This window comes from Podarcis filfolensis, assembly GCF_964270895.1.
Source record: "Podarcis filfolensis genome assembly, chromosome: 7".
NCBI classification, from domain to species: Eukaryota; Metazoa; Chordata; class Lepidosauria; order Squamata; family Lacertidae; genus Podarcis; species Podarcis filfolensis.
The window spans coordinates 73,118,154-73,133,849 of NC_139603.1; the positions used below are offsets into that span (position 1 = coordinate 73,118,154).

Below are 15,696 nucleotides of genomic sequence, written 5' to 3' on the forward strand. Positions count from 1 at the left end.
ATAGGGACGTCCTAAAGAAAAGTGGGACATTCTAAGATCAAATCAGAAACTGGCACAGTTTCTGTAAATCAGGGACGTCCCTGGAAAATAGGGACACTTGGAAGGTCTGGGACAAATATTTAACAGAATTGCAAACAGTAACTCACTACCTCCACAGAATGTCATGTTTCTTGCAGGGGCACAGAAGAAAAAATGAATATCATAAAAAAGTGGTTTATGCTGGGGAGTTCCTCAAGCTGTGTGGCAGTAACAGAAAATCTGAGGCTTATCTTATAGATCACAAACTACAACCCTCCAGCGGCACATAGCAAGCAGTAGTAAATCAGGAGTTCCTACAGCTTTCTTTGCTAAATTGAAAGCAAACACTTAAATGGAATCCTCTCTATTTTTAATGAAAATCTTCTTTAGAATATTATCTGCTGTCATTGCTCAAAGAATGCTTTAATATCATTTAAAAGTAATTTATGAGCAATGCATTATATAGCAATAAGATTTTATTAGAACTATTTTTACTGAACAATAAAGTCAGCTTTAAATGAATTTGATCATGTCAGGAACACAGCATGTTTGTAATAAACCTGCATGCTGTTAACAAAGTAAATTATTTTTAAGCAAGATGAATCCTGATATAAAATGCAATATTTTAATAGAAAAACTGGAGTGTGTGCTTCAGTGAATAATATGTACATAAACGGATTGGAATTTCTTAGGTGACTGGTTGGTCTTCATTTAAAAAAAATAAATCTAATAGTTATTTCATATGTACTTCCAACCAAAAAAACAAATTAAAATATAATGTCCCTTGTTTCTTTGTTATAATTTATGTATATATGGAAGATAGAAAAAAATAGATGGATAGATCTAGCTCAGTCATGTTCAACTCCCAAGAGACTGCGATCTACTCCCACTATACAAAAAAAAAAAAAAAAAAAAAAAAAACTGGCAGTGATCTACCCATTGGATTGACCAAAGTTGTTGAGCTTTTTGGGGGGAGCTATGGTTGTTCAGAGACATCACCTTGCCAACAAAGGTCCGTATAGTTAAAGCTATGGTTTTCCCAGTAGTGATGTATGGAAGTGAGAGCTGGACCATAAAGAAGGCTGATCGCCCAAGAATTGATGCTTTTGAATTATGGTGCTGGAGGAGACTCTTGAGAGTCCCATGGACTGCAAGAAGATCAAACCTATCCATTCTTAAGGAAATCAGCCCTGAGTGCTCACTGGAAGGACAGATCGTGAAGCTGAGGCTCCAATACTTTGGCCACCTCATGAGAAGAGAAGACTCCCTGGAAAAAACCCTGATTTTGGGAAAGATGGAGGGCACAAGGAGAAGGGGATGACAGAGGATGAGATGGTTGGACAGTGTTCTCGAAGCTACCAGCATGAGTTTGACTAAACTGCGGGAGGCGGTGGAAGACAGGAGTGCCTGGCATGCTCTGGTCCATGGGGTCACGAAGAGTCAGACACGACTAAACGACTAAACAACAACATGGTTGTTTAGCTTTTTGGAGGGAGCAAAAGTTGTTGAACTTGTTTTGAGGTTGTTGAGCTGTTTTGGGTGGGGGCTATCAATCAGGATCACGGGATCAACCAGGATCAACCAGGGACACCCTGCAATTGACCAGTAGATCACGATCAACCAGTTGGACATGCCTGATCTAGCTGCATGAATAAAGCAATGTATGGATGCTATAATAAAAAAGACAAGATACATGAGACAAAGGACATTTGAATCGGCCAATAAATGTGGGAAATTGTTAGCCTGGCAAATGAAAAAAAAAACTTAACACCATTACCAACTTGGAAGTGGAAGGAAAGAATATTCAGAATCCAGTGGAAATTAGAAAATGCTTCCAGAGGTACTTTAAACAGTTATATACACAAGGGCCACAGAAAGAGTTTGACATAGACCAATTTTTAAAAACAAATGGACTACAAAAAATCTCTCAAGAAAATAAGTTAATGTTGAACTATAAAATAACAGAACAGGAGGTGGAATGTGCCATCCAGAATATGCAGTTGGGCAAATCTCCAGGGCCGGATGGCTTAACCTCAAAATATTATAGATCTTTGAAAGACTGGATAATTCAACCACTAAAGGAGGTCTGTAATGAAATTTTGGAGGGGAAAAAAGCGCCAGAGTCATGGAAGGAAGCCTATATTACACTTATACTGAAAAATGAGTCTGAAAAGACACAGCTTAAGAACTACCGCCCCATATCCCTGCTTAATGTGGATTACAAAATTTTTGCAGATATCTTGGCTAAAAGGCTAAAAAAAGTATTAGTGGAGGAGATACATAAAGACCAAGCTGGCTTTCTCCTGGGTAGACACTTGTCTGACAACACGAGGAATATAATCAACATTTTGGAGAAGTTGCAAGTGAACATTAATACCAAAGCAGTCTTAATTTTTGTAGATGCGGAGAAAGCCTTTGATAATATTTCTTGGAGTTTCATGAAGAAAAATCTTCAGGGGATGGGGGTTGGTCAAAGGTTTGAAAATGGTATAAGTGCAATTTACTCAGAACAAAAGGCTAAACTAATAGTTAATAACGTGGTGACAGAGGAATTTAAGATAGAGAAAGGGACACAACAAGGCTGCCCAATTTCCCCATTGCTTTTTATTTCGGTCCTGGAGGTTCTGCTAAATATGATCAGAAGGGACCGTCTGATTAAAGGTATACAGGTCGGAGCCAAACAGTACAAATTGAAAGCTTTTGCAGATGACTTAGTTTTGACATTACAGGAGCCAGAATCTAGTACTAAAAGAGTATTAGAACTGATTCAAGAATTTGGTCATGTGGCAGGATTTAAGTTGAACAAGTTAAAAACTAAAGTTCTTGAGAAAAACTTAACACCGATTGAGAAAGAGAGGTTTCAGAAGGAGACAGGTTTAACATTGGTCAAGAAAGTAAAATACCTGGGGGTTAATATGACTGCTAAGAACTTAAACCTATTTAAAGACAATTATGAGAAATGTTGGTCAGAAGTGAAAAAGGATCTAGAAATATGGTCAAATTTGAAGCTTTCCTTGTTAGGTCGAATTGCTGTTATAAAGATGAATGTATTGCCAAGAATGTTATTTTTGTTTCAATCATTGCAAATTTTGGACAAAATGGACTGTTTCAAGAAGTGGCAGAGAGATATTTCTAGATTTGTCTGGCAGGGCAAGAAGCCCAGAATAAAATTTATAATACTAACTGATGTAAAGGAAAGAGGTGGATTTGCCCTGCCAGACTTTATTATGAATCAGCAGCATTCTGCTGGTTGAAAGAATGGCTGCTTCTTGAGAACACAGACATTTTGGATTTAGAAGGTTTTAATAATGTTTTTGGGTGGCATGCATATTTGTGGTATGACAAGGTTAAAGCACATAAAGCATTTAAAAACCATATTGTCAGGAAAGCATTGTTTAATGTCTGGATAAGATATAAGGACTTACTTGAAAATAAAACCCCAAGGTGGTTGTCACCAATGGAAGCAAAGGCTCAGAAAAAGCTCAATATGGAGGCCAAATGGCCGAAATATTGGGAAATTTTGGAACAAGAAGGAGACAAATTGAAATTGCAGAGCTTTGAGAAATTAAAAGATAAAGTGCGAGACTGGCTTCACTATTATCAAATAAGGGAGGCTTATAATTTGGACAAAAAAATTGGCTTCCAGGTGGAAAAATCAAAACTGGAAACAGAACTGTTAGATCCCGAAACAAAGATACTTTCAAGAATGTATAACTTGCTGTTGAAATGGAATACTCAGGATGAAACGGTTAAATCTGCTATGATTAAATGGGCACAAGATGTTGGACATAACATTATGTTTGCTGACTGGGAACAGTTGTGGACCACAGGTATGAAATTTACGGCATGTAATGCCTTAAGAGAGAATATTATGAAAATGATATACAGGTGGTACATGACACCAGTCAAGCTTGCAAAAATCTATCATTTGCCCGATAATAAATGTTGGAAATGTAAAGAAAATGAAGGTACATTCTTTCACCTTTGGTGGACGTGCCCAAAGATTAAGGCTTTCTGGGAGATGATCTATAATGAAATAAAAAAGGTATTTAAATATACCTTCCTGAAGAAACCAGAGGCCTTCCTCCTCGGCATAGTCGGCCAATTGGTGTCAAAGAAGGATAGAACTTTCTTATGTATGCTACAACAGCAGCAAGAATACTCATTGCAAAGTATTGGAAGACACAAGATCTACCCACCCTGGAAGAGTGGCAGATGAAGGTGATGGACTATATGGAACTGGCGGAAATGACTGGCAGAATCCGAGACCAGGGAGAAGAGTCGGTGGAAGAAGACTGGAATAAATTCAAAGACTATTTGCAGAAACATTGTAAAATTAATGAATGTTAAAATGATGTTGGATTGAAATTAAGTGGCCTTAGCAGCAAGGTTAATAAGAATATGTAAAAATGGATTGATAATGGATGAAAATATAAAGTTATAATATGTTGAGATATAGAGTTAAGATAAATGAAAGAGGGTAAGGATTTGCTGAACTAACCATGTGAACGGGAATACAAAAAAGGGAGGTGCGAGGAGGTCAGGGAAATAAGCAAACGAAATTTAAGATATGAAAAAAATGACTTGCTTTTAATTATTCTCTATTTACTTTTTATGTATTTTGTAACTTTTTTTCTATGTATTTTTTGTATTTTTTTTCTTTTATCTTTTTTTTGCTTTCTTTTTATTCTGTAATTCTCTTCTTTTTGTAAAATTTCAATAAATATCTTTTTTTTTAAAAAAAGACAAGATACAGAAAAGAGACGAAAAAGAAATACAAGTTAGAAAGCCCAGTTCTTATAAAAATGGTAGTCACACTGTCTTGAAGATGTAACTTCCCCAAATGTATGTTTCTTTCAAGTTCTTTTTTTTTCCAAAAATGAGTACAGTCCTGCACACACTTAAACTGCTAAAAGTTGCAATCACTTTCTATACGCTTGCCTAGGAAGAAGCCCTGAAATGGGAAGCTTGCTCATGCCCTTCCTTGCACAACTGCTAGTCATATCGCCAACTACCTGGTAACTGCCCTCCCTCTCTTAAAAAACCTACAGCCTCCAGATTGGGGTCGGGGTTCTGAGGTTCTCAAGAAAGCTAAGTGTTTACTCAGGGACTGCAAGACAGCACCCCTGGGAGAAAGCACTTGCTTTCTTCACCAAGATCCCACTCAGTTTAAACAGCCAAGCTGACTTCCAGAGACAAGGCATTCCACAGCTCTCTGGAATGGTGAGTGAGATGTGTCCTGTATCAAGGGAAGGGAACTGTTTTCAAATGAGAGCCTTGGAGCCAGTCCAGGGTGTGGCAATTTCCACACACATACCCAGATAAATTGGGCCCGGGAAAAACAACAGCAGCTCTGGTCATACCTAGGGGGAAGAAGCTTTCCTTCAGAATGACCACTTCCCCCTATGTTGGGTGCAACATGCTAGCAGCACCCATCAGAAAGAGGTTCTTGGCCCTACAAGACAATCACTTCTGCATTAAGGGCCAAGACAATGTGGTTGGGGATGCTGTATCTAGATAGTATTTTGAGTAAACCACTTGAAGTAGACCGGCTTCTCCTTTCCTATGAGTCTCATTGAACACATACCCTCCAACATTTCTCTGATGAAAATAGGGGCATCCCATTCCATAATGATCATTTTACTATTTATATCCCACACATCTTATTGGGTTGCCCCAGCCATTTTGGGAAGCTTCCAACCAATGCCAGATTTACATATAAGCTAAACTAGCTTTGGCTTAGGGCCCCACTCTCTTGCGGCCCCCAAAAAAATTAAAGGAAAAAAACCTGGTTGTACATTTCCAAAATATAAGATAAAAAACGAATAAAATAAAATCTACATACAGCAACAGTGTTTTGTGTTGTGTAGGCTCCTATTTGTTTTGTCCAAATGGCCTTGGATACCTATTAGGTCCATAAATTACCATATAGCATATATTCAACACAAAAAAACAGTGACAATTTGTTGTTGACAAAGGACAAAGGACAGCTGGACATATAAAGGGCCCCCTTACCTCCAGTGGCTTAGGGCCTCATCAAACCTAAATCCGGCCCTGCTTCCAACATACAGAAAAACATTTTATATCCTGATTTTATTTTGTGAACCTCCCTGAGACCCCCGGGTACAGGGTGGTAAACAACAACAACAACAACAAACGTCCCTATACAGAATTGCCTTCAGACAGCTCGGGGGCATGGCATACAGCCCGTGTGAGCTTGTCATGCATCCTGGGGGCGTGGAGCACATCCTGGGGGCATGGTATGACACCCGCGAGGGTGTGGCGCGCCGCCCACAGGAGCATGGCGCACATTCTGGGGGCATGGTGTGCCGCCCGTGGGGGCATGGCACCCAGCGCATGGGGGGTGGCGCGTGTCTGGGGGGCCCACCACGATGGCACCCTACCGGAATAGTGGTGCCAGGGGCGGTCTGCTCCCTCTGCACTCCCATTCCTCCACCAGTGTATCTCCATACCCTCCAACATTTCTCCAAAGAAAATAGGGACATCTTAAGGAAAAATGGGACATTCCAGGATCAAATCAGAACCCGGCATGCCTTCTTTAAATCAGGGATGTCCCTGGGAAACAGGGACACTTGGAGGGTCTGTGAACACAATGAGGCTTACTTCTGAGTGACCAACCTTCTGCACTATGTTCAGAAAGTAGCAACAATCAAGAAAAGAATACAAGAGAAAAGACAAATGAATGTTGTAATTGAGAGAGAAAGAAAGGACACAGTTCAATAGGAATAGGGTTCTGTTCAAAAGGGCAAGTCAGATAAAATTGGGAAAGGATTAGTAAAATAAACTGTAATATGATAAAATATAAAACTGGGGCCAAAGTATTCTGGTGAGAAGGAACATAGAGATTAGAGGAAGAAGGAACTAAAGAAAGAAAAGATTAAATAAAAGATGTTAGAAGGTTGAATTCAATACAAGAAGAGATTTTTTTTGGGGGGGGGTTGGTAGCTGGTATAAAACATTTACTGTATATTAATGTTTCCTCATGTTCAGACTGTATCTTAGAACAAATGATTCAGTATTGAAAATAACTCCAAAAACTACTAGGCCACAAATAATCAGTTGGCTTGCCTGCTGCTCACACAGCAGTGTGAACCAAAACACACACATACACATACCCCTTAACAAATCCTTTAATCTCACACTCCTGAAAGTAACAGTATTAATACAGCTGCTTGGCGCTTAGAGGATTAAGAAAGAAGGAAAAATCCAAGCTGGAGAAAACCATATTTAACATTTCCCTGAACTGACTTCAAAGAAGTGTTTCTCCAATAAGACAAAAGTCTAATTCGGATGCTGCTGCAAAGGTCTCTTCCCTCAACCCACCCACCCCAACATGGGCTGCAGAGATAGGGGGAGAGAGTCAATTTTATTGTATATAGCCAAAGGCCTTTATAACGGACGACAGAGAATAAAAGGAAACTTTTGTATATAATCATACAATGTAACCTGTAGCAGTTTACAACATAAAAAAGAAATTTACAACATTAACCTTGGAATCTTAGTTCTACAAAGGCCCTGTGTGGTTGTGGGGAGGTCTCAATGTAATGGGGCCTTGAGTGATTGGTCTTAATTTTTTTTTGGGGGGGTGCCAAATAGAGTAATGGGCGACAATGATGGATGCTCTGTCTTGGTTGGTGTTCTAATCAGAAATCCAATTTCTAAGGTCACGTGGGCTAAGGGCTAAGTAGTTCTCCGTTTGAAGATTATAAGCCCTAAGCTTATCTTGGCACTTTTGTGCCCAGGTCCCTTGTCCTTGGTTGCTCTAACTGTTATGTACTGAGTTGAATAGGATCCAAAAGGCAGAAGTCTGATTGGTCCTAGAACAATAGGATTCAGAATAAAGCAGTCGGATTGGTCCTAGAACAAGAGGGTCCAGAATGCAGCAGTCTGATTGGTCCACAGGAGCCACCCAATCCAGCTCCAGCGGGAAGTGAATCCGCAACCAGAATGGCCTACAGGTGAATCCCGGAATTAGCCAATCACTTGGGGCCCATTGTGTAAATAATGTATATAAAGCAGACATTCTAGGGGAACTTCCATTCCTCCTAACCACTATGAGCTGAATAAAGAGCATGAAATCCACTCTCGACTCCAAGTATATTTCCACAGAGCTTAGTAAGAGTATGAACCTTGAAGGCTTTTAGCCTGTGCCAGTATCTTAGATAGACTAGATCCATTCTGATTGCTAGCAAGGGGAGGTCCAACTCAGCTCTGAGGCAGGCTGCCGGTGTCCCACAGGAAGCCCCCAAATCTGCCTCATAAATCTGTAGCCCATATGACTAACCATGAGATTCTGGCCCATGCATGTAGGAGTTTCCACATACAAAATTTTATGTGTGTGCCACACGCAGCCCAACCCTATGAGTGTTAATTTTCAAGTGGCCCCCGCAGGGTTTGACTAGGCTTGCTGTCCTTTGCCTGAACAACCTGCTTCAAAATAAACATGCATAGGAACTGAAATAATAAACTGCACCCCCAAAATATTTTTTTTCTGTCTGTTTGATCTCCATGGGGATATGCAAAGAGTGAATAGAGAACCAACTTGCCACTGCCCTGCCCTGTCGTAGTTCTGTCCAGGTAAGCTATAGTGATGCTGGAGTCAGGAGGACGGCACCACAGCTGTGCCCCCCACCCACACTGGTTGCTACTGCATAGCAGGCAACTGATTTAATAGCTGGCATGTAGGAGTCCTTAAGTAGTGCCTCTGCTTTTCCCTTTAACATCTGTGCTATTCTTCAGACAGTATATCCACTGCTTGGAAACACTTATCTGTGAGCAACTGCTGTGCACAATTGAGTTCACTAAAACTGCAGCTCAACTATGTGTTTGAGGAGATCCGATTTTGTATAAAGACTCATTAACAGGACAAGAGTTAAAATGGAGAAAGAGAATCTTAGAATGATAGAATTGTAGAGTTGGACGCGACCCCAAAGGTCATCCAGTCCAACCCCTTGAAATTCAGGAATCTCAACTAGATCATGCATGAGAGATGGACATTCAACCTCTGCTTTAAAACTTACAGTGGAGGAGGGTTTACCACCTCTCGTGAAAGTCTGTTCCACTATAGAACAGCTCTTACGGTCATAAAAGTTCTTCCTGATGTTTAGTGGGAATCTGCTTTGAAGCCACTGGTTTGGTTCCTAACCTCTGAAGCAGGAGAAAACAAGTTTGCTCCATCTTCCATCTGACAGGCCTTTAGATATCTGAAGATGGCTATCATATCTCCTCCCAGTCTCCTCTTTTCTAGGCTAAACAGACCCAATTCTCTCAACCGTTCCTAATAAGGATAGGTTTCAAGACCTTTTATCATCTTGTATGTTTATTTTTTTAAAAAAAAAACACCTCTTGCCAACATTGCTTAGAACAATAATGAGCCAGACTAGATCTACATCTAGGCTGGATCTACATTGATCTTTTAAACGTTATTAGAATGATCTATCTTTCTATCTATCATTCATAACATTTAACATGCAGTTTCCCTATTGTGGGTGATGCCCTCTGGTGTCACATTTTAATAACACATTCTTAATGTTATAAACCACACGTGTAGATCCACCCTTACAGTGTATTGAAATGGTTATGGCTTTCAAAGAACTGCCAGCGCTTGGCTAAAGTGCAGTGGTACCTCTGGTTACGAACTTAATTCGTTCCGGAAGTCCGTTCTTAACCTGAAATCGTTTTTAACCTGAGGTACCACTTTAGCTAATGGGGCCCCCCACTGCCACCGCGCCACCGGCATGCAATTTCTGTTCTCATCCTGAGGTAAAGTTCTTAACCCGAAGTACTAGTTCCGGGTTAGCAGAGTTTGTAACCTGAAGTGTTTGTAACCCGAGGTGTTTGTAACCCGAGGGATGAAGCTACGAAAGCATGCCGAAAACTGGCTCCGAGAATGGTGTGGGAAGAAAGGTTCGCATTATTAGAAATAAATAGCAAGATTAAACAACAGAATTCCATGTTACCAAAGAATTTATTATCCTCTTTAATTGTAAGAAAGTTTAATGCAAAAAGTGAAGGATATACAACTAAATTAACAAAGAATAGTGTCTAGTCCAACCTCTTCCAACACTGGCATGTCCTTAGCAATGAATGATCAGTGGACAAATGAAGCTCCTCAGTTCAGGGGAACTGGGAAGAAGAAAGGGAGAAACACTGACTCCCGGTAAGGCAATTAGTTTCATTCTTTGTGGCACTAAACCAATCAGCACTTCCAAATGAGTTCCCGGGTCTACAAAATGCTTTCAATCAGCACTTCCACATCTTGAGACTTAGTAAACAAAACTGAACATATAAGCCAAATACTGTGGCCTGGCTGGAGCTTCACAGCACTTATCATTTTACTGTCCTGATCTACAGAGCCTCAGTAATAATAATGTGTGGCATGGCTCTAGCTATAAAGGGAAAGTAGTTCAAGGCTTGCCTTTGGCATGTTAGGATTTGGGGACAGTGCTTTCTCTCTTTCTTTAATCTAGAGGGGAAGCAGCAAAAGGGATGACCTAAAGAAGCATATAAAGGCCTTACATTCTTTTAAAGTAATGTTTCTTGTAAAGTAAACCTGTTATCACATTGTGGCGTGACAGATAGAAGGAAGTGCAGTGAACCAAATGTGTTAACAAGTAAACGTAAAGCAATGAGAAGGAAACAACAGAAATCACTAGTTTGCATTTCAACAATATTTTCAGGTGATTGTTATTAGAAGTTCTTTTTTCTTTTTTTTAAAAGGAAACTGGCTAGTAGTACAAATTAATCATATTTTTTACCTTTGCATACTGGTCTGTGATCACTCCATGCAGCAAAAACCTCTGCTATTCTTTGACAAGTGATGCTTTTTGCCCCTTGTAGTACATAATCTTCATCGCAAGAAAACTGCACTGTCGCATCCAGGCTAAAATTGAGCGTGTCAATAAAAAGGGGGACACACAATTAATATTCACCATAGTTTTCTAAGTTATACACATAATTCTGCCTTATTTCCATTGATTTTCTATTCCATTTTCTCAGATACTTTCAAAATTCCACAGTGTTTGCCAAATATCTTCGCTTTAGGAACTGCAAGCCTAAATTGGATTTGCATTTGGATGTACATCCCCATTCTTAAATCCCTAATTAGCCAGCAGCAGACCTCCCGGACTTTCCTGCAGCTGCACTCCAAAGCTGTGTACCTGCTCCTTCAGAGTAAGTGCAACCCTATCCAGAGCAGAAAATTGACTAATTTATTGGGCATAAGAATCACCCACCCATAGGGCTCTACAGCTTTCAAGTTTGCTTTTTTATTTTAAGGAAGCATCTATAACTTTTTATGAATCTCATGAATATCTGGGCACATCTTACAGTCCTATGTCATGCATGGCTACTCACAAGTAAATTCTAATTTATTCTGTCGGTATTATTTCCAATTAAGGGTACTTGGGATGAAGTTTTTGGTTTCATACAAGGGTCAACTTCACTTGATTTTTACTGCACAGTTCTAAAAGGTAAAGGACCCCTGGACGGTTAAGTCCAGTCAAAGGCAATAATGGGGTTGTGGCGCTCATCCTTCAGGCTGAGGGAGCCAGTGTTTGTCCACAGACAGCTTTCCAGGTCATTTGGCCTGCATAACTAAACTGCTTCTGGTGCAACGGGACACCGTGATGGAAACCAGAGTGCACGGAAACACCGTTTACTTTCCCGCCACAGCAGTGCCTATTTATCTACTTGCACTGGCGTGCTTTCAAACTGCTAGATTGGCAGGAGCTGGGACAGAGCAACGGAAGCTCACCCCATCTGCGGATTCGAACCTCCAACCTTCCGATCAGCAACCCCAAGAGGCTCAGTGGATTAGACCACAGCGCCACCCACATCCCTTGCACAGTTCTACCCTCAGGTGGGGTCCAGGGGATGCTTAACCAGTTATGGCCAAACTTGTCCCTCCAGCTGTTTTGGGACTACAGTTCCCATCATCCCTGACCACTGGTCCTGTTAGCTAGGGATGATGGGAGTTGTAGTCCCAAAACAGCTGGAGGGCCAAGTTTGGCAATGCCTGCAATATCTCACTGCTTGGATTCTGATCCATATCAGGGTCCTAGTGCCTGCAATTTCCAATGCAAAAGGAAGTCCCATGGAAATGAACGGGACCTTTTTTGCACTTCAAGTTGAAGGTGTGGGAGATAGGGATATCAATTAAATTTCCCCCTCCCTTTTTCTGGGTGCTTAAATCATGACAACCACCTTGATTTCAGTAGATGAAGTGCAGGCTTTAGATATCACTTCAAATGCTGTCTTAGCCATACTCTGTTTAAATCACTGATCTACCCAGCAGCTATGCATAAGACTGGTTGCACTGAGATTTGAAGTGATACTCAAGGCCAGCAGTACACCTACTGAAATATACCTGCTTGCCTTACTGTTTCACAGGCAAGTCTAAAATCATTATGGAAATGCAGTTAAACACATGAAGCCTTTCCACTCCAGTATGTATATATAATATTTAAATGTATATGATAACTAGCTGCAGAGACTTGGGGCAACTAACTGTGGAATAGAAATGCAAATAAAATGAAAGAAGCTACAGTGAGAAATGAAATCCTTATGTTTCTGCAAAAACTTCCTATATATATGAAATAGCATACACATATGTATATATTCAAAATCCAAAGCACTGTAGGGTAGTTTTAACCTATAAATAAATTATTATGTTTATGTTACCAATATATGTGTTTGTATTTTTCAATTATTTAAAAGTCCTTCAGAAACATCTTCTTATGTTTACTATATTCACAGATTTATTTATTTATTAGTATGTTTCCGCTGGGTGATTTCCAGATTTTCAAGAACTCGGTGTTTATGCACACTTCATTTTGAGGACCTTTGTAGCTTAAACTTCGAAATAATACAGTAGTACAAATTTGGAAGTGAGCATCATAAAAGTGAATTTGGCTTTCAGTTAAAAGGGTCAAAAAGTTGCTAGAAACATGAAGAGATGAAGTAATCATAATCTTTTTTAGTATTTTAACTTTTTCATGTTTTAAAGTATAGCTGTAATTTTTTTCTTCATTTTAACTTTTTGTAAACTGCTATGAGGTTGGGGTTTCTTACAATTTGTTTCATAAATTTTAGGAAAGAAATAAAATACATTAATCAGAGAACTGCCATTCGGCTGCTAAACTGTTGCAGTGAGGGGTGTGCTGTGGGTTCAGATAATTCTCGAATTCTAAGCAAAGTTGGTCACTTGCTGTTTCGCAGGTGTGCACATTCAAAAAATGAAACATTTTAGGTAGTATGTCTGCAAAAATTGAAATGCTTCTTCCCAAGTTTGTTATGTAAGGAAAATGTCAAAATAAGGAGAAGTGGGAAGAAGAGTTCTTTTGTGACTGACAGGCCTAGCTTCATATCAGAGGGAAAGTTTTTACCAGGGCTTTCCAGTACTTGGAGAAGGCATGTTGAAGTAATGCAACACCTTGTTACTGTTTGTTCTGCATTGTTTGCTACTTTGGCTAGTGATGGTTGCTTGGAAAATTATGAACATTCAGGTCCTTCTGCCTCTATGCTACATACCCACACATGCACACCTGTAGAAATCAGCTTTGCATGTAGTTTCTATAACTTTTAGCATCAATTGGTCAGAATATAAGACTGAAACTGTTTGAAATTATTTTATTTTCTTATTAATCGTATTTCCCTAGTTCCTGCACCCACTCTTCTCAAATGTTGCAGGTCGCTTTCCTAGGGTCACCTCTACAAATGATGGCAGTCCATAATAAAGCTGTTTTCCCCAGCTATGGGAACCTGACATTTAGAATCTTGTTTTATAAAGCAATTTAATTCTTTGTGCTAGCTGATGATCTTATTTCCTAATACTGGTTGACCAGTAATCAACATGCATGATTGCACTGTAAGGCATGTTGAGCCAGATATAAGTCATACAGTGTCTTCCAAAGCAACCACTCTATTCCGAACTTAAAAATGGAAAGCATAACGCTGGTGGTCAACAAAAAGGGTTTAAAGGCTGTCTCAAGGCAAATCTAAAAAAGAATGTAGTATAAAAACTGACAACTGGGAAACACTGGCCTGTGAGCGCTCCAGTTGAAGAACAGCCTTTACCAAAGGTGTCATGGGCTTTGAAGACACTCAAACTCAGGATGCAAGGGAGAAACGTGCTAAGAGGAAGGCACGCTTGGCAAATCCACACTGTGATCAACTCCCACCTGGAAACCAATGTCCCCACTGTGGAAAGACGTGTGGATCCAGAATTGGCCACCACAGTCACTTACAGACTCATTGTTAAAACCGTGTTTATGGAAGACGATCTTATTTGGCTAGGAGTGATCGCCAAAGAAGAAGAAGAAGACTTCCAAGTACACAAAATTGTATTAAACCTGATCATGGGTCAGAAATTGGGCCATTTAACTTTGGACCTTGGTAACAGAGCTATTCTAATGGAGTCACAGAAAGCTTACGTTGCTGTTTTACAAAAGAGCAGAAGCTGGTGCTCGGGCAACTGTGCACCATCTACTCCTATCTCTTCAGACTTCCAAACTGTGCTAAACAGAACAAAGGCAATTTAGTCTGGGTCATCAAACTGCTTGGTGCCAAAAGCTAGAGCAGATGCTACATTCATATGGCTTCCATGTGAATTACTTTGTATTAGGTTGTCATCTGCCAAGCTGGATTGTCCACAGACACACAAAAACACACTTAGGAAAGCCTATATCCAGCATGCCTTGTATCTGTGTCCAATATTATAATGGTATCTTGGCATATCATTTAACTATGGCTTCAAAAAATCTTTAATTGATATGACCAATCTAATTGAGAGCTTCAACACGGCTTAGATTTCAGCAACTACCCCCTAAAGTCTTAGATAGAACTAGGAGACATCAAAACATTACATATGATGATTGGTTACTGTAAATACTGAAATGAAATAGGAAATCACATACCCTCATTTTGGTTTCCCTTGCCAGTGACTTAAAGCATGGGTAGTAAATTCATGCTCCAAAGGCTGCACCCCCCAGTAATTTATAGTGTCCCCTGAAGTCCCTCCCCAACAATTCTTTCTATTATTAGTACTAGTATTAGTAATATTAGTATTATTCCATTACTGAATTGCACCCTAAAACAATTTACAACTGTACCTGCCATGTGATCAAGCTAATAATTGTACTCTAATGGGAGATTTAAATTGTCTAGCCTTGAATACTGGAGTCCATCTTTTAATGATGGGTGACATTTAAAATAGGAAAGGTATTAAAGTATGTTCCCAGCTACTTAAACATCTAAATGAAATTCAATACCAATAAAAAGTATATAGATTAGAACTGTTTAATTAATTCTGTAAGAGTCTGTGGCTATGCATGTTGGGTATCAGTGATAGACAGATACATAGATTTATAGTTGTGTGTCTATATGTCATTAATTTAGGCCAAAAACGGGTAGTTGTCTTCCCCCCACCCCCTGAACTGCAAATGTTACCTAAAATCTGAGCCTATCCGTTTTCCGTTCTCTGGTTCTCCAGGATCTGGACACAAATTGGATGCCTGTTTAATACCGCCTTCATTTACTGCAGAAGAAAAACAAAACAATGTGAGCTGGAGATATATATTTTCAACATCTAGAAAATACCATAAAATATAAAACAGATAATAGACTGTTCCGTGGAACATGAATAAGGACGTATTCCTA

The 15,696-nt window shown here is 39.7% G+C and overlaps 1 protein-coding gene across 5 annotated transcripts in view; it reads right to left on the reverse strand.

The window, feature by feature from the left end:
* Window positions 1-15,696, reverse strand: part of CSMD3 (CUB and Sushi multiple domains 3) — a 584,373-nt gene that overhangs the window by 276,959 nt on the left and 291,718 nt on the right. For all 5 annotated transcript variants that reach the window (XM_083621789.1, XM_083621788.1, XM_083621791.1 and 2 more), the window contains 2 exons: window positions 15,487-15,574; window positions 10,797-10,921 (listed from right to left, as the gene is read on the reverse strand). In XM_083621789.1, the coding sequence (XP_083477915.1) occupies window positions 10,797-10,921; window positions 15,487-15,574 (213 nt within the window). The remainder of the gene's footprint in view (window positions 1-10,796; window positions 10,922-15,486; window positions 15,575-15,696) is intronic.